The 24,057-nt window shown below is 47.1% G+C and overlaps 1 protein-coding gene across 5 annotated transcripts in view; it reads right to left on the reverse strand.

Moving 5' to 3' along the window:
• The window catches only part of SEPTIN11 (septin 11), a 61,904-nt gene that overhangs the window by 13,302 nt on the left and 24,545 nt on the right, over window positions 1–24,057 (reverse strand). For all 5 annotated transcript variants that reach the window (XR_008975010.1, XM_057429983.1, XM_057429982.1 and 2 more), the window contains exons 2-7: window positions 13,067–13,181; window positions 9,743–9,938; window positions 6,744–6,930; window positions 4,445–4,606; window positions 2,469–2,565; window positions 554–722 (exon numbers count right to left, since the gene is read on the reverse strand). Coding sequence is in view for 4 of the 5 variants with exons in the window: in XM_057429983.1 (XP_057285966.1) it covers window positions 554–722; window positions 2,469–2,565; window positions 4,445–4,606; window positions 6,744–6,930; window positions 9,743–9,938; window positions 13,067–13,181 (926 nt within the window). In the remaining variant the exon portion in view is untranslated. The remainder of the gene's footprint in view (window positions 1–553; window positions 723–2,468; window positions 2,566–4,444; window positions 4,607–6,743; window positions 6,931–9,742; window positions 9,939–13,066; window positions 13,182–24,057) is intronic.

A 24,057-nucleotide genomic window follows, 5' to 3' on the forward strand; every position in this document is an offset into this window, starting at 1 on the left:
CAAGTCAACAATATGAACAGCTCTCTGCAAGGAGTGACAGGCGGAACATTTAGAAATCAATCCCTCAACACTTTTAGTACTGGCTGACAGATAACAGGTAAGAGAGAGACTGAAAGGCAAGCACTTGTTAAGAAACGCTATCAGGAAACTGACACAATTTCAGTAGCAGGGCACAGGCAGATCCATGGACGTATGCTTCTTCCTCCTAAACTTTCCAGGCTGATCTCAAGTAGGTCATATGCTACCCTCAAAACACATCACCTTCCACATCCTGGTGACATTCTGCAGGTTCTAGAAAGCCTGTACAGCCTTGCTGCAAAGCGTTAAGGCAAGAATTGGCTTTCTCAGACACCCAAGCTTTTCCCATGCTTCTGTACAAATTCTAGGCCCTGAGGGCAAGACTGCATTGCACAAAGTTCTCCTCCCCAACTGCACTTTAGATCTCAGCTGCTCCAAGTGACCATGGCTATTCCCTCCCTGCTTCTTGCAAACATCCACAGCCCAAAACTTCCAGTCTCCCTGGTTGTACAAGGCCTGAGTTATGCTTTCCTACCTGAAAGGCTTGCTGTCCGGATCCGTGTCCTTGAATCCCATCTCCTCAAGCTTGCAGCGCCTGTAGAGCTCATAGTGTCGGGTGTGTGTCTGCTCTCTCAAGTCTTCCATGTTCACTCGGATCAGCATCTCCCGCAGCTTCACAAAGTCACAGTGATTTTCATTTTCAACTGCAAAAAAGACAGAGAGGAAGTTAAACCCAGGAGCCATGTCCCCTCACCTTTCCCTTGACCTGGGGCTCCAGTTGAGCAAGGTTGAGAGTTCTTCAGGTACAAAAGGAGAACCCCAAGTCAGCTTGCACCAAAATGCCTCACTGAACTGGGATGAAACCATCCCATGCCAACACATGAGCACCAGTCCAAGGCTTTTCACTGGATTTGCAAGATGTCTGTGCTTCCCTTCGTATCAGAGCTTCCATCTCTCCGCACATTTCTGCACCAACAAGGGGACAATCCTTTTGCACACAGGATTTCAGTTCTCACTCAAATCCACTCTAAATCTATGTTACCAATGGAGGCCCAGAGAGGCAATGAAGTCTGTTTGCAGCAGTGGTGAAATGAAAGGTTATGAGAAGACCCATCAGAGATGCTGTACCTTTTCCATGCCAGCAAACCTTACAGAGGAGCCCTGTACCCCTGCTCCTGGCACTGAAGAGAAGCAGCACACAGAGTAAATCATGGCTTTACATAGCAACTTCTATGCCAAGTACAGTCTGGCATGCCACCGTCAGCCCTTGGGTGACAGCAAGCTGGTCAGCCCACAAAAGGCCTGCACCCAGAGTGCAAACAAACAGATTGGGTCTGCTTAAATACAAGGGGTAGAAGTTCTCTCTTTAGAGAGCAACAGCAAGCTACATTCATCTCTGCTGCTAACAGACCAGTCTGCAGCACACTTCCAGGGACCCAGTGAAGCACTCCAGCTGCTCCCCTTTGGACTACAGCATTTATCTCTGGAAAAGGGCCGCTCAGGGCTGGATCTTCAAAGTCTCCCTGGTACCCAACTAAATCTCTTGCACTATCTGGTTCTAGCTTCCTGGGAACAGCAAGAACCCAGCACGATACATGTCTAGTCCAAGACCTGCCAAACATATCAACTTCTTTCCTAATTGTGATCATTCCCAGTATTATCCTCTGGTGTACACAGCTGAAGACAGAAAGTCTGAGGCTGCTTCAGGGTCAGCTTGTATGACTGAGAGAAAACTTGGTGAGTTTTGCAGAACTGGCCTGTGGCTGTTCCCCTGCAGCTTGCTGGGCCATCCTCCAGCTGGACACACAGCTGAAGCCACAAGCTGATCACTACCACCTCAACCCTGTACTCCTCAGCGCTGGTTGGGAAAGCAAACATCAGCCCTGTCTTTGGCAGTATCAGTACAGCCTGGACTGCAAACACTGACCAAGCCAAACTCTGCTCTCCAACAAAATGGAGCTTTTGGTTGACTTCAAGGGGGGTTGCATACTTTAGCTGCACATCTACATCAAGGATACCAGGACAAGACACACCAAGCAGCCAGTGCAGTCAGCAGGGCACCTGCTGACCTCCCTGGAAAATCTCCAACCACATTTTCATTCAGGCTTGGGAGCAAGGTCCAAACGACTCGGCTGCCCCAGCCTTTCCTTTGCTCACACTTCTCTGCTGCCAGAAAAGCATAAGGAACAGAAAATGGCAAGTTTTCACTTTTCAAGCTAGTCATTTAATATTTCTCAAAACTGATCGCTACATTGATGTCACCACCCTGCCACCAAACCCCCAACATGTCTAGATCTAGGTTGCAAAGCTCTGATTTTAAGGAGAATTCTTAAGGGCTGTGATCTTCCTTTCTCAAGACAGATTTTGGGAAGGACCATGCAGAGATCAACGCACCTTTCATCAGAATGAGACAGGATGACAAGGTCTTATTTATGCTTTCAGTAACATACCCTGCACAACACCCCAGGGGTACTGCCTGGCTTTTGCCATCTTATTGCCGATCTTCACTTCTTCAGTGCTGCCAACTACAGCAAAAGGAAGGTGGACCTACAAAAGGAAAGGGACAATGAGGTTAGGGATTTCCTTTGTTGCCTTGCCAGGGATTGTATCTGAAGAAAGCTGTTTACTGTGGCAGCTGTGCCAGATTTAAGCTGCTTAAACGCCTTTGCTATTCATCTAGTGCTTTAGAAAGAGCAACAGGACAACTGGGATAAGAAACCTGACCAGACTTTAAGTCCAAAATCCTGAAGTCCCAAAAATAAGAGATGTACACAATTTTCATGTAATTACAAAGCACGACTATCTTAAGCACAGAAGGCAGCTTACAAACTGGAATTGAATTTGAGCGCTGGAACTGAAACTGAGTTATTATTTGGAAAAAATAACTGTTCTACAATAAAAGAAAAGAACAAAATGAAACACATCCTCCCAAGCAAGGTAGGCTAAAAATTCAGGGTGGTTCCGCTGCTAGAAATAGCTGCTAGTGCTTCCTCCTAAAGAAGGCAAAGCTGTGGAGCAAGGGGAAGAGAGGAGGCGACCCAGCCCTGGGCTGACACATCTGAGACATGGAGCTCTGCACGCTCCCAGTCTCTCCAGGGGTGTGGTGGTGACAATCTGGGATCTGCTCCCAGCAGTGTGGCTGCTGCCAGAAGGGAGCTCTCATCTGTCACCAGTCCACACCCAGGGTGCTCTCGCTGCATCCAAAAGGGCTGAGAGTGGGTGCTGTGCTGGCCAAGCCATGGTCACGGTTTGGGTGGGGAAAGGAAGGAGCCGAGTGACAGAGGAGACATGATTAACTAGCAAAGGAGTTTCAACGCAGCCAGGCAGCACCAGAGGAAGGCAAAAGACATGGTGCACCCTGGCACAGTCACATCTCTGCACCAGCTACTCCCTGCTGAGAACACAACACAGGCAGGGAAAAGAGGCAATACAAAGGTTTGGAGAGGGTCTGATATCCAGCTGGATGTGCCTAGTGCCCATCTACATGCACTTGTGCAAGGAAAGAAGAAAAAGTCACAAAAGCTTCAAAGTCACAAGGAAATGTCTTGATCTTAATGCCTCCATTCCCTGTAAAAACACAGTTAGTTCAACCCTGTGCTTGCACTTGCTTTAGAATTGGCACTCATCTTGGGTGTTATGTGCCCTACTAAAGCCACCCAAGTGCCCTATAAGCACTGCTGGGATAGACATCACTGACAGAAACCCTGAGCTCAGGTTCTTCTCCTTGCACTCCAAGTTAGGCTCATGGGAAACAGTTGTTTCCCCTCTGTAAACTCCACTAAAACGATCTTACCCTAGTCCTGTTTGCCCTCAAATCTCACACCTACTGCTAGAGGACAGGAAAGGAGGTGAACACCAGAGCACTTATGCTGATGGCCAGTGACCCTGCTGGAGCTGGAACATCAGTGATGGTGCCCCCACTCTCACCGGAAAGCGAAACAAAGGCAGAAGTGAATCACCCCCCATTACGCAACAAGTGGTGGTTTGGGACAGGAAACCCAGACCCCAGCCCTTTGCCCTGACTGTGCTGGGGCCCTGCCTCCCATCCTCTTCCTTTCCCAAGATGGGAATACTGCAACAGGGGAAGGATGTGAAAAAATGCTCAGAGGAGAACCATTTGTCAGACAATGAAGCATAGCAGGCCAGGCAGCCCACATGTGACAGGTATCTCCAGCTCTAAAAGCCTTCTGACCAGCCTGGTCTTTGTGTTTAGACTGCAGTTTTAACGCCAAAAGAAACACGTTCAATGTGCCCTACCATCAAGGATGGGCCCACACAAACCAAGGCAAGCAAAAGCGTGAGGCTTCCCTGCCCATAGCAAGGGGTTAGAATTAGACAAGTGCTACTGCTGAACCCAGGACAAAGTCCTTTCCAACCCAAACCATTCTGTGATTCTACGGCCCCCCTCTCCCCCCAAGAAACATACACTCATTGTTGCATTTATCTCAGCCACTGTCTCTTCATCTGTTGGGAACTGGTAGATCTGGACACCGTTACTGACCAGCTCGCTCATGATTTTACTCTTGAACTTGTGCAACTCGTTTTTTGCAATGGTGTCTGCCTTGGCAATGATGGGGATGATGTTCACCTGAAAGACAATGACAGCACCTTCACATACAGGCCTGCACACATTGCATCACCGGGAATGCAGGTATCCTGCATCAACAGTCCTCTGAGGGCCACCAGTCACTGTCTCCCCAGCAGAAGATCTTCCCTGGGGCTGCAACTGACAGCACCACTGCCTTAGACAGGATTTTTCAGGCAGCTGTGATGATGGCCTTAAAAAGAAGTCAAATGTAATCTGGCAATATGCTATTTCCTGTCCTGTTGTATTTCCCTCCTCCTCCAAATTGGCTGGACAGGAAATGCTGCCACAGATTATTACAAGCTGTTCCAAAAAAGAAAAAAACAAAACAAAACAAAAAAACAAAACAAAACAAAACAAAGAAGGAGATTGCCATCTTGGCACTTCTCTTCCACACTGCAGCAGGCTGTATTACTGCAAGAGACACACTCAGACAACAGCCTCTCGTGGGTGTTTGTGTATCAGGGACACCCAGATGGGCAGCAGTGCTGCTGTTCCTCTTCTGGAGATGGAAGCAGATGGCCCACATCCAACCACACAACACACAGAGTGGGTGATGGCAGGAATACAGGCACTCTTCCTCCACCCGCACACCCTCACATGCTCCCAGACACAGCTGTACTGTGGGAGGAGGGCTCATTTCTCCCTGCACAGCTCTAAGACAATCATCCAAAGGAATGCCACGATGGGATTAATACAGAAATGGAAGGTAAGGTCTTCACTATTCCCTAGGCAGGCTGTTGTCAACACTGGCAGCAGGATGCCTCTAGGAGCCAAGAGGAGATAGCATGGTACCCTCAGTGTAGCTGAATGGCTCAATGCACAGTGAGCACCACACAAGCATCTGCTTTGCATGGAGAAGGCAAGAATGCATTAGGACAAGAAATCCTGCTTGCTTTCCCTTCCTGCTCCCTCAAAATGGCCTGTTTCTGCTCTAGATCTTGCAGGGCTTGCTTTTCCGTGCAACAGACTGAAATGGTAGTGAGGAAGATGCTGATATTGACCTTTACGAAGGGATTTTAACTACAGTACCTGAAAGTCCTCATATGCTTCATCACTTAGTTCTGTTTGGAGGGCGGCCTGGAGTTATTAAAGCCCCCTTTGCCAAAAGATAAAACATGAATGCCAATTAGCTTGCTTTGAGTAAATCTCCACAACCATGTTTTAAGTTGAATAGGGCAGGGATCTTTCTCCATCACTGCACTAAACCCAGCTGACAGGCCACTCTAGGAAATAAAGAACCATTGCCACCATTCGTCTTCTGCCGAATCAGGATCAAATGAGCCAAAGGTGAACGATGGACTAATTTAAATTGCTTAATCATGATGTCAAGAAGCACAGGGAAACCTCAGTTTAAATACTCAGGTTTTCCATGTCTACCTCAGTTATTTTCCCTATATGAAAAGAGATTAAATTTCTTTAAATACAACCCCATGTTTGAAATCAAGCTCAGCTCTCATTCTTGCTAGTCATAAGGGTAACTGAAAAAACACGTGCCAAGTAACATATTTATTCAGATTCTTCCTGTTTATCACATTATGGTTAGAACAACACAACATTTGCCATGAAATATCAAATCCCTGTTCATGTCTAGCTGGATGCAGTCAGAGCACCCAGACACAGCATTTTGATTTGGTTTTCACTGATCAGTAAGACGACCTGAAGTGGTTTAGATGTACTTATCTCATATGCACTTACCAAATCAGGTTTTGTACAAGAGCCTAACTGATTTGCTGGACAAAGTGAAACAGAGATGGAAACCACATCTTTGAGTGCTAGAACTAGCAGAGTTCAACTTGAACCTCTCATTTTTAGTTACACATATAGGGAGGAAAACACACTTTTCTCTCTTTTTCAACAGCCAACTGAGCTTCCAGTTGTGAGCTGAAGAGCAAGCAGCCATGTTTCCCAACCCAAGATGGGAGTGGAAGAGACTTAATAAATCTCTGCAGCATACAGATCAGTGAGTAATGACTCATTTTAGCAGCTAGCCCAAGATAAAGTTTTCATACAGCACCTCTGCAATTCCCCGCTGCTAAAAACAGACAGCAGTTTTCTAAACAGGTTTAACTAAGCCTGTGGCAAGACCATAGAAGCACTAGCAGGGCCACGCAATGGTCATAACATAGGCAATAAGTACCTTACTGTCGAGCTTCTTCATGGTGACCAAGTCTAGGGACTTCAGTGAGTGTCCAGTTGGTGCAATGAAATACAGGCAGGCGTGAATTCTGGTGTCATGGTAATTGAACAGAGATCGCTTGATCTTCAGCTCTTCTTGCAAGTAGGCTTCAAACTGCGCATCAATATATTCTACTATAGGCTTGTAGCTGAAGAGAGAGAACACGGCACAGAGAAAACCAGGGCATTCACTGGTAGGGTGACACAGGTCACTGATGGACACTTCATGATGGAAGCTTCATGGGTGCCCGGTACATTATAGGGCAAGTGCTGCTCTTACGACCCTCCCCACTCAACCTACAATCCCTCCTTAGTAAGCCTGTGCTCCCACTCAGCGCACAGGGAGCATTTTATGGACATATTAGCAAGGTAAAGTGGCAGAGACCCTGGACTTCATGTGCATGGACGCACAAGGCCGTTACCCCGAAAAACAATGTGTTTTGCAGTCTCTTCAGTTAAGGTCTGAGCTGCTGCTCTGCCCATGTCACTGAGAATCAGCTAACACAAGAAAATTCAAACACGAAACTGCCACCTAACCGACCTTGTCCAAAAGCTTGCTTGTGATCTTAAAAAAGGGCAGACTTCCCGAGGTGGGCAGCTCCAGAGAGGAGCCTTCAACCCCGCTGCGAGGGGAAACCCCGCGTCCAGGAGCCCCCGTTCTGAGCGGAGCGAGCCGCCGACGGCGCCCCGAGCCCTCGCCAGGCCTTGCCCAGGAGCCGGCAGAGCCGCTGAGGCGCGCAGGGACTCACAGGGGGCGGTGCCAGGCGGGACGGCCCCGGCCTGAGCGGGTAAAACCTGCCTCAGGGAGCGCGGGAATTGCGCGGGGCGCGGCAGTTGGAGGGAGTGGGCGCGCTCGCCTCAGGGCCAGGGCCCGGTCCGGGAGCTCCGCTCTGGCTGCCCCGGCGGTGGCAGCGCAGGCACCCAGACAGAGCCGGTGAGAGGGGAGGCTGCGGAGCAGAGCTCGGAGTATAGAGAGTGCCTGCACCGGTCTGGTGAGGGAACGGTGCACAATGGGCAGGGCTGCACTCGGTGGAGGTGCAAAGCTCAGCAAACAACTGCAGTGTTTATGTACTTTGAAGGGATCGTTTTTTTGGAGGGACCCCCCCCCCCCAGGCTGGTGCAACGTGCCCTGCTCTATATGGCTGTGCTTTGGAAAGGAAGCATTGCAGTCTGTTTCTCCCTAGGAAGCCCCATGACCTCCAGCCCAAGGAAACTCTCAAAGGAGGGCACTGAAACACCAGCACCACTGTCTTGAGCACTGGATTTACAGCAGTGTTAATACCACCCCTCAAAAGCAGCTGTGAAGAGGAACTAGACCATCAGCAGTTTTCAGGTTCTTCATAAACACCCTCTAACTGGCAGCCAGTAAGGCTCTGGTCTGTCCCCTCTGCCCCAGATGCCAGTGCAGCTGTGGAGCAGTTGCTCAAAACCCTTGCGGAAGCAAGTAAGTGAAAGCTATAGCAGAAGACAGCCAGTGCTGTGTGCATGCTACCAACATCAGAGACCTGTAAGACAGTACTGAGCAGTGCTTGTTAATTTACGGACACAGAGGGTACCATGAACATCACTAGATGGGTTTGTAATATCACTGCTGCTCTGGTTTCCTTGCTTGTGGAAATTCTGTCTCTGACAATGAGACCCCAAAAGCCTCAGACACAGGCATGTTGCAAAGAAAGCAGTAAGGCCTTACACTGGGAGATCGTATCAGATAAAACCACTGTAGAAAAGCAGTGCAAAGGAGGACTGGGAGGACTCAAATCAGAAGCACAGAGTAAATCCCACCCACTGTCAGGGCACATTAGGAGGACAAAAGCTCTGCCTACAGACTGCTGTGGCTGCCCCTCTCTGCAGCTGCCAAGAGGGGAAGTCGGAGGGGCTTTGCCACCAATACTGCTGGCTCTGCTTGTGTGCTGAATAAGGTAAATGCAAAATGACCTGGCGGTTAAGACGCTGCAGAGCATCCCTGCTCGGAGCACCTGCTCCTCCTCTGAACAGCTTTTGTTCTCACCCGGGAGCATATGGCAGTGTCTGGCATGCAGCACTCGCCCCTCACTGTTCGGCTCTGCAGCATTAGATAGGAGCAGGAGCAGCAAAGCAGGGACAAGAGTTGCATTTTGGCATCAGGTCAAGCAGCAAGCAAGCGTTACAGAAAAAAATATTTTGAATTTTCCTTATGGAACAGGAAGCAGAACCTGCTGGTCTCCATGCTAATGGGGATCCCAGGGGAAACTGTGATGTTAAGCTGGTATTTTCAAAGAGCTGATGCTGTCTTATCTACAGTGCCCCAATAGCTCTTGGTTAGCACACGTGCTGCCAGACAGTGTGCCCCTCACTTGGCAAGGTGCAGAGAAGAGGATCACAAACAGCCCTCCAGATGGAGCTGGGATTAGTCCAACGAGGGTATGTATGGCTCCAAGATACAGAAAATGCATTAATTAGTGAATTAGCCATAATCACAGAATGACGACTTTTAACACTACAGCAAAAGTCCGTATGGATGGACACAAGGGATTGCGTAGGCTGCCCAGAGTATTTAATTTATGCATGCAACGTGACAATCGGCTCTTAGCTAAAAGTAAAACCCACTTAGACTTGAGCATCCCAGGATGGTGTGAACAGGAACTATGATCTGAGTTCTGTCTCCCTAAAAGATGAAATTGCAATTTGAACTCATGCTTTCAAATATTTACATGTTTCAATGCAAACAGAGACTGCAACTAGGTTGCACAGAGTCCAGGAAGGCAGACAGTTTCAGTTCAGTATAGTTGATCTGTTTGTTTTTCACTTCAGTATCTCCTTACTTCTACCTGTCTCATGTGGTGAATGATGCCAGCTGCCACACCTGGATGAGGATACACCCCCAGGAACAGTGAGGAACCCACTCCCCACATAGGATTAGGCCCTTCTGATCTCAGGCCACATCAGTGCAAGGATTACTTCTCCTGACACAAATAAACTTACCTGTCATCTTTGTTGATCTGATCACCAAATCCAACTGTGTCGACAATAGTCAGCTTCAAACGGACATTACTCTCCTGGAGCTCGTAACTCCTGGCTTTCAACCTCACACCAGGCTCGTTGTGTGTCGCAGGTTCACTTTCAAACTTGGTATTGAACAGAGTGTCCATCAACGTTGACTTGCCAATGCCAGTTTCGCCTGAGCAAACAAAGGCAGCGTTAGTATGATCTGATTGCTTTTCCTCATCTCATTCCCAGGCACATGCACCAGTCTGAGGAGTTACTCCACATGGGCAGCAATGGAACTGGGCTACATGCACATGGTTAAGCAAAATTATCCTTTCAGGAACAGAGGTCTTTTGAGACAGTCCCCATCTTTACCAGTGCCCAAGGATGTAATCAGAGACTTTGTGGGCATTGGGAGGTGCTTGACTTCTGCTTCTGGGCTCTGACTAGTTTCCTCCTCAAGTCACAGCATCCAGGTCTCTGCAGTGCACCTAGCAGACGTACATGAGCAAAGCACCACACGCTGTAGACATGAATCTGAAGTGTTAATCTGCCTGTTAATGCAAAAGCATTTTACCCTGACAAGACACCAAGATAAACCAAATGCCTTCAGAGCTAGAAGCCATCTCCCACAGGTGAACAGCTAGGCTGCTGGGCTGGGAATGGCAAGAGAAATCTGTAGGCTTACTGCACACACAGAGTCATTTCTGTTATTACTGTTAACATTTCCCATGGGATATGGAGAAATTGGAGAGGATGAGCTAAAGCTTATGGGACTCCCTGAAGAAAAGATACTAAATTAAAAAGAAGAAAAAATTAAGTAAAACCACAGAACAACAACAGTTGATGCAGGCTCCGTCCTGCTTAATGGAGAAAGAGCCCCAAGCTTCCCAGCTCGCAAGTGACAACTGCATTCAGGACAGCAAGAAGCCATTCTTACTGGAGAAATGCTGAATTCTCTCCTTAACAGAACAGGCAAAGTCCTAGTTCTGATATAACTTTCTTTACAGAAGCAACTTGTAGATTGTCTCAACTCCAAATTTGATTCCCAAGGAGGTATCTGATTTTCTGCTTGGTTTTATGCCTTTTTTTTTCTCCCTCTGTTTCCATTCCTTTTTTCAAGAGCATCCAAAAAACCCACAGCATAACTTGGTCAATGAAAATATAAGACAGAAATATATATTAAAAGGTTTTTTAAAATCTAAAATAGCACTGCTTAAATACCAGCTTTTAAAACTATTACAGGTTCACTAATCCCCAGTACAATTAGTAACAATAATGAAAGCATTAGTCTAAATCCCATTTTTAAGTCATAAGTGTTTGCTTAGCAATTACACTCTCAAACTGCTACTGCTACCCATGCTGTAAGCAGGGACTTGCTCCAACCAAAGAGATGCTGGGACATGGAACAAACCTCCTGGACTACAGTGGGCAGCTCTTGGCATTTGGAGGTCGGGCATCCCTACCTTTTAACACCACCCCCCCCACCCCACCCAACCCCCCAGTTTTACTAGAAGTGAAGAAAAGAAAAGCAATGCAAAGTATCAGGAGGGAGAGGAGAGCCTGCATCTGGGATTGTCCATAAGCATCTCTGGGCTGTGTTCAGCTCTCCTAGCATGAATCTCTCTCTTAAAGTATGTTAAACCCCCACTTAAAGGGCGTCATAAAACCATGTAATATTTGTGTGCACAGAAACAAACACTACTCAGCAACTGCCTGTTATTCTGTGATATTCAACAGTTCATTTGACACTGTAGCTCAGAATTTAAGTCCATCTAGAGCACAACCCCAATGAAGGATCAGTCGTAAACTGATGGCACAGGCTGCTCATCTTTGAATCTCCCTGTTTTAGTGAGCTCTTGATGGGAACACAGTGCTGCGCTAGATGGGCTTCACGGCATTTTATCCATGCACACCACAATTAAAAGTCTCAATTACAATGCCAAAGCTAGTTGGGTCCTTTCTCAAAGCACAATTTCAAAAGTTTGGAGTTTTATTAAAGGAGGGTATTTCTATTCCTTGGACAACTGCAGCAATTTGTGTGAAATTTTAATTTGGGGTGAAAAATGGTTGATCAGCACATTCTACAAGAAAAAAAATTGAGCTGAACCAAATTAACGGAGACATATCAAGCCATGTTAAGAGAGGAACATTTACTGCAAGAGAAAAAGGCAATTAATTGATGCCATTTTGATCAAAGAGCTGCCTGCTAATCAGGCTGTTCCCTGCTGAATTTGAAATGGTTTCATGCTGCTAGGAGAATCACATAGGGGTTGGTGGCTTGAGTGTGCAGAAGTACAACTATTCTCTTATCTCATTCTTAGACATGCAAAGCTAGAGAGAGGAGTCTAGTTTGTTGCCAGGTTTCTTTTCAGATGGCTCATCCTGTGCTGTAGTCAAAAATTCTCAATTCAATGTAGAAAAATAACAGAGTTGGGCTCTTTTTTCAGCTAATTAGTGTAACTAATTAGAAGCGACAATACTCCCTTGCAAGCTTTACATGAATAGTGAATGGGAAAATGATGTCTGTAGGCTGCTCTGCCAAACTAAGAGTAAACCCCACTGTTTTTGTCAGTTTACTGAACCATGTTCTGGGGGTGTCTTGTAGATGTCCAGCAAGGTTCCAAGCTGGTTTGGCACACAGCTCCCTAGGGCTGAGCAATGGATTTAAAATTGTGCAGTATCCAAAGAGCATACCAAAACAGCAGGTATCTCTAGAGCCAAGAGAAGAAGCTGCATCCCCATATTTCACCTTCTGAAAAGTAATGCAGTAACTCAAGCTATAAAACCAATTTGCAGCATCCATATTAAATACAGCAGAGAAAAGGTGACAGATTTTGTTCTCAAGTACATCATTTGGAGACTAAATATGGCATTGTTTCCAACTGGAGAAACTAAGAATATAACAAGATGGGCAGGTAAAGCCTGGAAGGGAAGGAAAGCAATTTATTGAGAAACACCCAACCCAGAGAAAAACAGATTTAAGTTCACATTCTTTTAAAAATACACTGAGTTCCCAAGTAAGCTCAATTTCCTTATGGGCTGCCCTTGAGGAAAGCAGGACCACAGGATGATTCCAAAGGTAGATTTTAACAGCCAGAAATTTCCATGTTTTGACTTGGGGGACAGGATAGAGAAAAGGAAGAGAGGGATACTAGATTTCACCCTGGAGCAAATCTGGGAAGAAACTGTCACTTCTCTGCCACTATGATCCCCACTGGCTCAGACCTTGCCCCTCACAGGAGGAAGAATGTGTTTATCTGTGGATACCTGTGCACCCCTTTGTGTGAGCTGATGGCCCAGTGACACAGGATGACTTACCCACACAGAGGATGTTGAAGCAGAAGCCCTGCGATGTTGACTTGTTGACCAGCTGATCAGGGAGGCTGTCGAAGCCCACGTGGCCAGAGAGGGACAGGTTCCTAAGGTCATCGTTCTATAAGACCGAGAAGGAAGGCATTCAGCAGGGTTGCAATGCCCCTGTCAGGGAAGAAGGCTGTGCCTAGTACTGTCAGAACCACGTAATATTGCAGGAGTTTGACACAGGATCTTTCTGTCTTAGGTTCACCTCCCAAACATGCTCTCCTTTTACTTCTATCCAGCTCTCCCCTGTGGGGCTCAATACCTAAAACATCCCCAATCCCAAGGCATGCAAACACCACTAGACTTTTTCTACATACCGTGATTCTATCCCAATTTACAATACTCAAACATTGTTTCCAAGACCTCAGTGTCACATACCCCTAGGGTTTCAGGAATGTTATTTAGGCAGACATCTGGAATAGACAACCCACAGTGAAATATAGGTTCTCCTTGGCTTAGTTTGACAAGGGGGTTGAGCAGCTCTCTCGGGCTTGCTCTATCCTCCCAGAACTTTTGCTGCAACCCTTCAGCATGGCCACATCATGACACCCCAAGGCCATTTTGTGGAGGGTAATGGGGCAGCACAGACCTGGCAGAATGGAGACCTGAAACAACTCCAAGATTATACTTAGGACTTTTCCATAGCAACTGTACAGTAATTCACAGAGAGGCTTGTAGAAAGAAGGCAGCCCAGTTATCTCTTCCCTGGCAATTTGCAGTTATGTCAATACCTGAGCACGGACAAAACAAAAATCAATCAAAAAACACCAACAACTTGGTAGACCTAGAGCAGCTCCACTGATATTTTACACGTTTTTCTCCAAAAATCTGTTATTCTTAAGATACTAACTTTTCTCCAAACTTAAACATTTCCAGCAGAGTCACTCCTCCAAGGCCATGCTGTTGACCTAAATTATAGTCGTGGGCAGCTTCAGCCTGGTTTAAAAGATGCTGGAAACACCAGCTTCTTTTCCACAAAATCAGTGGGCTCTGAACCATACATGGAAAAAAAGACACTCTTTGGTTGTTAAAATAAGAATCCAAAGCAGAAGAGGGCTTCTCATGCTCTGCACAATTGCTGAGCATCTCCACTTCCCTCCACAAACAGCCATCGACTGCAAGAAGAAATAGGTTACCTCTGGGCTGAGTGTTGATGAAAATACCACTCAGACTTGAAGAAAAAAAAATGAAGTTCTCTGAGAAAGGCAACACTGCAAAGTAAAAATGTCACCATATGGCACAAAGGGCTCCTTTTTGCCATACTGGCACACACAGCTTGACACCTGTATTAGATCCCTAAGCTTTAACAACTGAACCAGGCTTGTCTGAAGGCTTAATGTCAATACACCAGACTGTCCATGTCCATCCCTCCATATACTGGACAGCTGTTCACCAGCACCCTACCACTGAAGCTGAAGGTGACTGAGAGATGTCACCTCCTTCACTCAGACTGGGTAAAAAAAAAAAAAAAAAAAAACAATATAAAAAGAGACCATGACCTCATTTACCGGCAACAGTGATTTTCCTGGGAAAACCCTGTGCAATGGAAGACCACCCTGGGATTTATGCATGATGTGAATGGGTTAATTTAAATGTTTGCAACATTGGTATTTTTAAAACACCAGTGGGTTGGGTTTATGATGAACTGAAGGGAGCTCGGAGCAGATCCCAGAAAGCAGTAGGTGCCCATGACTCACAGGCTTCACAGAAAGTGGTGGGTGTTGAACATCTCTCAGCAGAGCACCCATATCTCTCTCTCTCTCTCTCTGATGTATTTTGGGAAAGCAAGTACTGCCTCATCATCAGTTACTCAGCAGGAACAGGAGTCAGCCTCATCTCCTGCATTTGTGTCAGTTATTTTTGCTGCATACCTTCTCATTTCCCTCCCCCCCCTTTTTATTTTCCTCCAAGTCGTAAACATCAACAGTGGAAAAAACAAAAGCTATCTCTATATTTTTCAATGTCAAGTGTTTTTCACAAGCTGTGAAATTATCAATTAGCCTGATTGACAGTTCTGGCTTTATCAGCTCAACATTGCTCCAGTCTTCAGCCCTTGGCCTGCCCGGGGAGGGAGCAAGGACTGAAACCACTACAAACTCAAGAGTAGCTCGTGACCTCAGGTTTTATACTCACGGAACAGAAGCTTCTGCTGGAGAGCAACAAGCATGATTGCTCAGTGTATAATTAGCAGAAAAGGCAAATGATTCACACTTTCAGTCTGGCAAAACAGAAAGAAGTGTTTCAAAAACAATGGGATGCTAAGTCAGATGGCCACATTGCTCTGGCTGAAAATAGCTCCTGAGAGAAGTCAGTGGGCTGGGGTTTGGTCTCAGGTGAGTCACCTCACTGCAAACTGGGCACCTCCAGCTGAAGCATAGTCAAAGGCTGACCCAGGACTCCTGCTCCACAGAGACGAGCCCAGAGCCCCTGTGTGCATCCAGCAAGGCAGGGGAGCGATGCTACAAGCACTGATTTATTCCTTCAGCCGCAAAAGGCAGCAGTGCTGCCCAGGAACTTCATCCCAGGTGAAAAGGGGATCAACATCATCCTAACTCTTCCCAAGGGTATTCCTCATTTTCCCCCAGAAGATGAGCAGAGCTCAGCATGCCTTTGAGTTCAGCACAACTCCTATCTTTCCCCAGTCCTGCACCTAAATACAGTCCTGGACTAAAACAACTCCTCAGCTGTCACTCACAGTAACACAACCCTAAGAGATGCCTTATTAATGCACAGACAAGTCACTCTGTCTGGAAGCACTGACTTCTTACAAGAACAACTGTTGGCCAAGCACCTCCCCTTGCTTGCAGCTTCAGGAGTGACGGACAAGATCAGTGTGGGTAAAACCACAGCTCTCCAGAGTTCTGGAGAGATCAGCCAGTTTGCAACACACGCACTGCTAGACTTGGGTGTCTAGATGTTCTCACATGTCAGAGAGCTGAAGACATCAAAAGGAGTTTTTAAACTCTTCCTTATGACACAGCCATGCTTCCTTTACTGAAACCCACACTACAGGGCAAATCTTCCTTCCCTCTTCACATACCATCCCTGTGAGCGGGAAGAGATTCTGAACCTCCAGAGCTGTGTGCTAACCCCTGCAAAACCTACACAGCAACACGAACAAAGGAACGCTTGTTTATTGGGAAAGATGCTGATCCCTTTACTTTTCTTCACAGAGTGACCTATGAGGCATCCCACAGTTGATATTTCTTGGGTCAACAACAGTCTTTCAGATGCTGTTATCACAGCTGCGGGTTTTAACTCTAGCAGGGTAAGGGAAGGGTAAGTAAAGCAGAGACAGGCCTCCAGAGGCAGAGAGTCTACTATGTACCATCACTATAGAGATATTAACTGCCAGAACCCTATATCCTAAGGCTCTTAATATTAAAGGTGGGGAAGGGGAAAGCTTTGCACAAGACAAAAAAGGGTTTGCAGTCTCAGAGGTGTGTCAGGTCTGCTTCAGGTCTGGTTTTCTTCACGCACAGCTCCTGGTGGCAAAGGTTTTTTAGGTCAAGCCGTGCTTTAACGGATGCTCTGTGGCAAACAGTGGGTTTGCCTGGATGGAATTCAATGAAGCTTTATAAAACAGTTTAGCTGACGAGGCACGTGCAAGGAGAGGATCAGCTTATTCCTCCTAAGCCACAGTGGCTTGGCAGAGCTTGCAGGAATAAGGGGAAACTTACTCTCCTCACCGGAGTCGGCTACAACACTGTCTGCCTGTGTGCAGATGGGGAGGTGGAAATAAAAGTAGGTCCCGTGATTAGAAATGTGTCACTTCTCCACGAGCCATATCCTTACGCTTCAGGAGGCCTCTGGCAGCTCATCAGAGATGAAGCAAATTTACTCTTCTCCTGGCTTTATGAGCATCCCTCCCAAAGGGCAAAGGAGAGAAGGTCCACAAGGACACCTGCAGTTATTGCCCCGGTCTGCTCTCCTGGCTTAGAACTTAACCATGATGATGGCTGCTCCCTTAACCCCAGCAAGATCCCAGCTGAGCCCCATCTGCTTTAAGGCTGCCAGCAAACAACTCCCCTTCAGCCCTTCCTGGCCCACTGCTGCTGGCAGCTGGAGGTCACTTTCACACAGCCTCCCAAGAGTTAAAGAAAACAAAAAGTGAGCCTCAAATTCAAGAGGGGAAAAATGCTGGTATGCAAAATATTGAGCTCAACCACAAATATGGAGCAAGTTATTTGAGGCCACATGACTTTGGAGGCACCTTAAATAAATTCTGAAAGCTTTTATTGTCAGCAGCTCACGCCAGCTACATTTCTGCCCTATTACTAGGGTCATGTTCCCCTGTTTCTGCAGTAATCTCAGATGCTGCATCCAAAGCCAGGGACCTCAGATATTCTAGTCTGCTCAGACAAAAAGGCAGCTCAGAGAAAAGGAGTGAGCACAGAAGCAAAGAGCAGCTGGCAAGAGATGGATCTATCATACCCTCTCCCTGTGTACATGTGAGAACTGGAGCACAAAGTATTCCCAGTGCCTACGCCAGAGCCAAACCCACAGCACCCAGCACCCACAATCCCCATCTCTTCCTTATGCAGACTTCAGTGATGGTCAAACCCTTAATTCCTGGGACAGGGAACTTAAAAAGCAATAGTATGGTGGGGGACATGAAAAGAAAGAACAATTCCTTTCCCCTCCTTGCCATGGCTACTGCAGTCATGCCACAAGGAAATAGCCCAGAGCAATCATTTAATCAAGAAAGGAAAGACTGGGTTGTTGTTTTAGGCTAGGATAGCCACCAGTGGCAGCAGCAGAGGAGGGGGAGTTCCTGTCTCCATGCTGTCTACAGACTCAGGCAGATGTCTCCAAAAGCTCCTGAAGTCTGGGAGGTCTTTTTTCTTTTCTCCCTCCTCCCTCAACAGGGCAAGCAGAGAGACCCCTTTGGAAGGCAGGTTCTCATCCTGTAGATTAATGTGTCAATCAAGCCATGAGGATTCATGAGAGGCAAGCAAGCTAGACAGCCAAGGCCTCCCACCCTACCACCAGCCTACCTAGCAACTCACAGCTGCAGCTATTGTCCCCGAGGGCTGCACCTCAGTGAACTGTCTTCTTCCTGGATAAAAGCCGGCATCAGCTGTACCTGCTTTTTGAGACATGCAACTTCTGGATAGTGTGCTTCACTCACTAAGTCCCTTGCCCCAGCAGCGCCTCCAGCAGCGTCTGCAACACCAGCCGGGAGCCAGGTCTCCCTGCTCCCAGTACCAACACCCTCAACAGTGTTCTGCCACAGCTGGCTCCCTCGTTCAGTAACCCTGGAGGTTACAGGGAACACAAAAAGGCTCTCCTTAAATGTGCTGGTTTTTCCTTTTAATCATGGTGAACTAGGAAAACAAAAAAGGTTATTTTATGGGAAGAAGGCTGGAAGCAATTTGGCCAACAAAGCACCAGGCAGCTGCAGATAGGGAAGGGAGGTGTGGGTCCTTTGCTGCCCTTCCTTGCAGAGAATATTGCTCTACAGATCGATGAGGCTGAACTGGGGAATCACCAGCCAGACGAGGCTGCCAGTGAGACAGGGCAAGTGGTTCCCCTGAGGAGACACCATCAGAGTCTGGGTGGTGCTTGATATGCCTACAGTGGTGCAGGCAATTTAGGCAGCCTCTCTCCAAGGCTGGCCCCCTAAGGTAACTGCAGGATGACACTGGGGACAGTGAGCAGGCGTCACAGCCAGCCCCAACCCAGCTGCAGTCCCCACAGCCCCATACCTACTGGAGGAAAATCCACCTGCCCCAATCCCAATTCCCTCAAGATGGACACGGCGTGAGGCAAAAGTACACGAAGCCCACCTCCCTGACATCCAGCACCGAATATCCTGGTTTCCAGCAGCTTGGAATTGCAAGTGACAGCTATCGCCACACGGCAAGGCCATGCTCCCACAGCCAAGAGCCGCCACTGTTCCTGCACTTTCAAGGCAGGCTGGCAGGGAGGTGAAGGGAGCTGCTTACATTGGCAAGCTGCAGCAGCTCCGCAGGAGGATGGAGAAAGAGGATACAGTCACATTCTTCTGGGCAGAGGGAAGTCAGCAAAATCTGACCATTCAAAACTGGCTGTACCGAGTGGGAATGAACATTTCTCTTCCAGGCAAAATGTTTGGCTAAAGGTCAGCACAAGCTCAGAGCACTAACGGTTCCATTTATGCCAAAAACTGACAGGAAAGACATATTTCTGCATAGCTTTCCAAAAACCAGGGACCTTCCTATTTGGAATAAAAGTGACTAATGCTTCTAGCAGCCCCTGATGTCACAAACTGCTAACCAGCAAAAAAAAAAAAAAAAAAAAAAGAACTGGACTTTGGGGATGATAAGGACCATATGTGCATTCCAGCAAGGCTTGTAAACTCACTGAAGGGAAAAAAAGGAGAGAGGAAGGAGGAAGGGAGGGGGGAAGAAAGACATAATGTGACAAACAAGAATGAAGACCATCCAAAGGCAGAGCCCAATGAGAACCAGATGCTCACTGCTTCTCTGGCCAATTTCTCTCCTGACAGGAGGATGACATGCAACCCGCTGCCTTTTTGACCGCCTGTATGAGGCTGATGGAATAAAGTGGGAGTTATTATTCAGTGCCAGGCTCCCCAGGTTGAAATACTCCACTCCTCCCGTTTCAAAAAAATGGTGCATGTTTTATTGCAATTTCCATGTCTTTGTCTTCCAAAGTGCCACATGTGGCCAAAAGCAGCACATATATTGCTTTTAGCAGCTCCAGCCTTTTGCTCTCAGCAAGATGCAGCTGAGAAAGTTGGAAGACCCTTCACACCAGCCCTGAACAAAATGTTTCAGTGGGGACTTTTTTCCAACTCCCCCCCTTTTCCAGCCCTTCTGGCTACACAGTCCCACACCATCACAGACACCAATCTCATCCAGCAACACAGCAGAGGAAAAAGGCAACAACAGCCATTTCCTTCTGTATTCCACTGTCATGCACTTAAAATAGCCCTGAAACAGCCGCATCAAAGGCTGTTAAATAACTGGATTTATACTCTGCTACAAGCCTTTCGCTGGAGGCACAGCACAATATGGGACTGGGCACAGAGGAAGCACGAGACTCCCAGTTACACTAACATAGAGGCCGTTTGCAAGGAGCTCTCTCGGACACTGATCCTGGGCACAAGGAAGAAAGAATTAACAGACTCGGGAACAGTGTCTGACCCCCTGCCAAGTTTTCCTCAAACCTTCCCCAGGCTTCCACCAACTCCAGTCCCGTTAGGGGTGTGAACACAACCAGAGCAAACTAAGATTTTTAGAAAGGAAAACAGCCTATAAGGCTTGTTTATAAAACTCTAACAAGGCAGCACTGTTCCAATACCTGAATCAAATTAAGGGCCACTCCAAACACTAAAAAAGCAGCAGCTTCCCTTGTGAGGCAGTGCAGGCAGAGAAGAGCAGGGCTGGCTTTGCAGTTCTTTAACCCCATGTTTTCCTTCCTAAAAAAAACAGCCGTACATCAAGGGCACATTTTGTCAGCTCCTATGCAGCAAGCTCCAGGACTAAAAAGTCCTCCATATTGTGCTCTGGATAATTAATTAGCCCTGAGACTTATTACCAGGATCTGCATTAATGCTGTGGCCTTGTTGGCTGGCTCAGAGGCAGGTGGGGACACCATGGCACAGTGCTGCTCTCCACACAGATGGGCACAGCTTTGCACAGACCCATTTCCAAGCAGGGCACACAGAGGTGTGTATATAGAAGCATAAAGTTTCAGATAAGTTATCTACCCATTCTCTTGAGTCTGGACCAAAGAGTGCAGATTTATCACAGTAACTGCCTTCATATCAAAATCCTAAGACAATACTGCATGCAATACACATGCACACACACACAGAGTTTCTTCAATGCCCTAGTACTACAACAGTGACTATGAACAGGTCTTGCCTAAAAAATAAAATGATCATCCAGCTATGTGATTTCACATGGTCAGTGCACCGCAAACTTGCCTTGGGCTTGGAGTTACTGTTGGACCTGAATAATGCAGCTAAATGTACAACCATACCAGGACTTTTAGGGTCTCAACCAGTGCTAGGTATGCACTAGAATTCCTCAGGGAAACTTCACTGGTTGAGCACTAGCAAGGAAGTGTCGATCTAGCCTCAACTGGACTGAAAGAGCTGGCTCAGACCAGCCCTTCTTAAATCCATGTGACATACATGTATGACACTAAGGATATTAAATAAAGGGCCAGAGAAAACATTTCAGATTCAGAAAAGTCCAGCATTCCTACCCTCATCTGAGCGCAGTTCTAACAAAGTAATGCAGACAACAACAACAACAACAACCATGCAGGAAAACCAAGCTTTTATTATGTCCAAGGCATGGTCAACTTAATTTTGAGCATTAAGTCAAAGCCTTTGCTTCTGCTTAGAAAAGGAAAACAGACCGTGCAGAGCCCCTAATGGTACATAAAAGTCTTCTAGAATACCACAGGAGTCATTCATCATTCATAAGGACAGGTCAGCAATCAAAGAATATTGAGGATTACCAATAACATTGCTTGCCTTAGCATGCAGCTTTCTGTCTTCAGCAAGAGAAAAAAAGGAATTAAGTTGAACTGAATCTGTGTGCAGAGGAAAAGGTGAAGGTTTATTGAATTATTTATCTCTGAAAGATTAGTCCTTAGACTTCAAGCTCTCAACTGACTCAACAGCAAGTGCTCCCCACTTGCCTTCAGCATGTTTCTGTATTACTGCTTTTAACAGGGAAAGCCTAGATAAAAGATTTCATAAACAGGACGATGCTTCAAGGAGCAATTCCCCATTTTAGCTGGAGCACCTCCTTCCCTCCACATCATTAATTTCAAATTCCTGTGGCTGGCTTGAAGGACTGCTGTCTTTCCAAAAATGTTCATTGGCCAGAGTTCTTCCAGAGGAAAGCACATCAGATCTAGGTCCATAGCACAGTCATAACACTGGTATCATTAGGAAGAGATGGGACTAGGAAGGCCACTCTCCACCAGGCTCGTGTTTTGCTGCACTGACACACTGCTACAGAGACTTCACATTTCTGGACCCGATAGGCAGTGCAAGACAAAACATTTTTCTTGCATGCAGCCAGCACACAGGAATGTTCCCACAGTCCCCTCCACATACATCACTTGAAGGGCCAGGATCACAAAGACTTTGATGACCACTGCAATCCTGGTGATGCTACAAGCCATAAAGAATCCCTGGACAGGACACCAGCAATTGCACAACATACATTCAAAAATGTTTGAACTCTATCAACACACAAGAGGTAGTGTTAAATAAACATTTACAGCACCAAAAGAAAGGATTAACCCTGTAATCTCAAGGAATCCAAGGATGAGCTTTACAGCTCCAGTTTTTGGGTTGCAGCAGAGATAAGTGAGATCTAAACCAGCTCTATAAACATTAAGAGCCCCACTCTGCCCCATACTATTTTCTGCCCTTGATCCTGAAAAGGGAAAAGGCTTTCCTTGCACTCCAGCTGCTTATGACTCATTGCAAGTAACACAATGTGAAAGATGTTACAGAACTGCTAGTCCCCGCTACAACACAGGCCACTGAGGCCTCTTACACAGCACAGCCAAACTCCGTTCTGCAGCTGAAGATGTCCCCTCCGAAAAATGCCTTCAGCCTCCACTGCAAACAGACCAGCAAGGAAATCCAAATTGCATGACTCCTTTTTCACCTGGCCCAGAGGACCTAGCTATGAAGTCACAGAGATGGCCCACCAAGCTTGTATCTCCAAGAGGGAAGTGAGAGACTTGAAATCTCATCCCACATTGGAGTCAGCCTGGGCAGCCCTAGCGAGCAACAGAGAAAAACATGACTTCTCCTCCCTGTCCTCCCCAGGACATCAGACCTCCATGACTGCACACAGCAAAGCACGGATTACCTCAGGAGGAGCCTGTGTCAGCAAGCAAGTGAATGCAGCCCAAATTAAAGCGGCTATCTACCATGTGGAACAAGCCAGCCAGAATGAGGCTTTGTGGACACTACAGACAAGGCAGAAGAACCTTGTGCCTCTCCCTGACCTGTGCCAGGACACAGCACGACAACTCAAGGGGATCTTGATGGTTTTGTCAGCCAGCATCAGCAAGAGATTCCTGTATCACCGATTCTTCTCACTTCATGCTTCATTGGCTGCAGGTCACAGACAGGGATGAAAAAGGGCACATTGCTAGTGAGGCTGAACCCCTCTGAAGGCACTAGGCAAGCAGAGGCTTCTTCATAGGAACATCTTCAGATAATTCACAAAGCAGACCCAACAGCAACACTGCTCCCTCCCTCCCCCAGGCCCTCTGAGCACCCTTCCCTCCAACAGTGACCCAGGCAGACACCATCACCCTAAACCAAGAGCAGGGTTTTCCCACAGGAGTCAAGCCTGGGAACTTGGCACAGCAAGGATCAATGACACCTAACATTAGGCTTGTCTGACAAGTTCCTTTTGCAAAGACCTATTTTCCAAACACCTCTACTGCCGAGACAGGAATTCCTGGGGAATAAAATACAGTTTAATTGGGAATGTTCTATAAAGACAATGAGGCCACCCTACAGATCAGGGGATGCAGAAAGATCCAGAGCTGTTGGAGCACAGGTACATCCCCCTTCTCCCCTCCCCCACCCCAACACACACAGAACTTGCTTACCTCCTGGCTTGATTTTAGCTTGCAGCTCTGAGCCTCCTAATGGCTGGGCAAGCTTTCCCACCAGACCCAGCCCAGATCATCACATCAGGAACTGCAATTCCTGCAGTCTCCTCAGCTTTCCAAGGCAACTGAAACAACAAGCGGGGGGTAACCCAGGCCTGAACTTCTTAGCAAAACACAAGAGCACAGCCAGCCAGGCCCCTAAGCATGGGCAACAGCTAAGCGATCATACAGTTATACATAGTTCAAGAGCAGCTTCAAGGCTAGCACTTCCCCAGTCTCTCTGGAAATCCAGAGATCAAGACACTGCCTTTGCTGTGAGGTTAAGCTCAACACTGGAA

This window comes from Pezoporus wallicus, unplaced genomic scaffold (genome assembly GCF_028554395.1).
Source record: "Pezoporus wallicus isolate ANWC-B61680 ecotype Strahan unplaced genomic scaffold, APGP_CSIRO_Pwel_v1 contig_7351, whole genome shotgun sequence".
NCBI lineage: Eukaryota > Metazoa > Chordata > Aves > Psittaciformes > Psittacidae > Pezoporus > Pezoporus wallicus.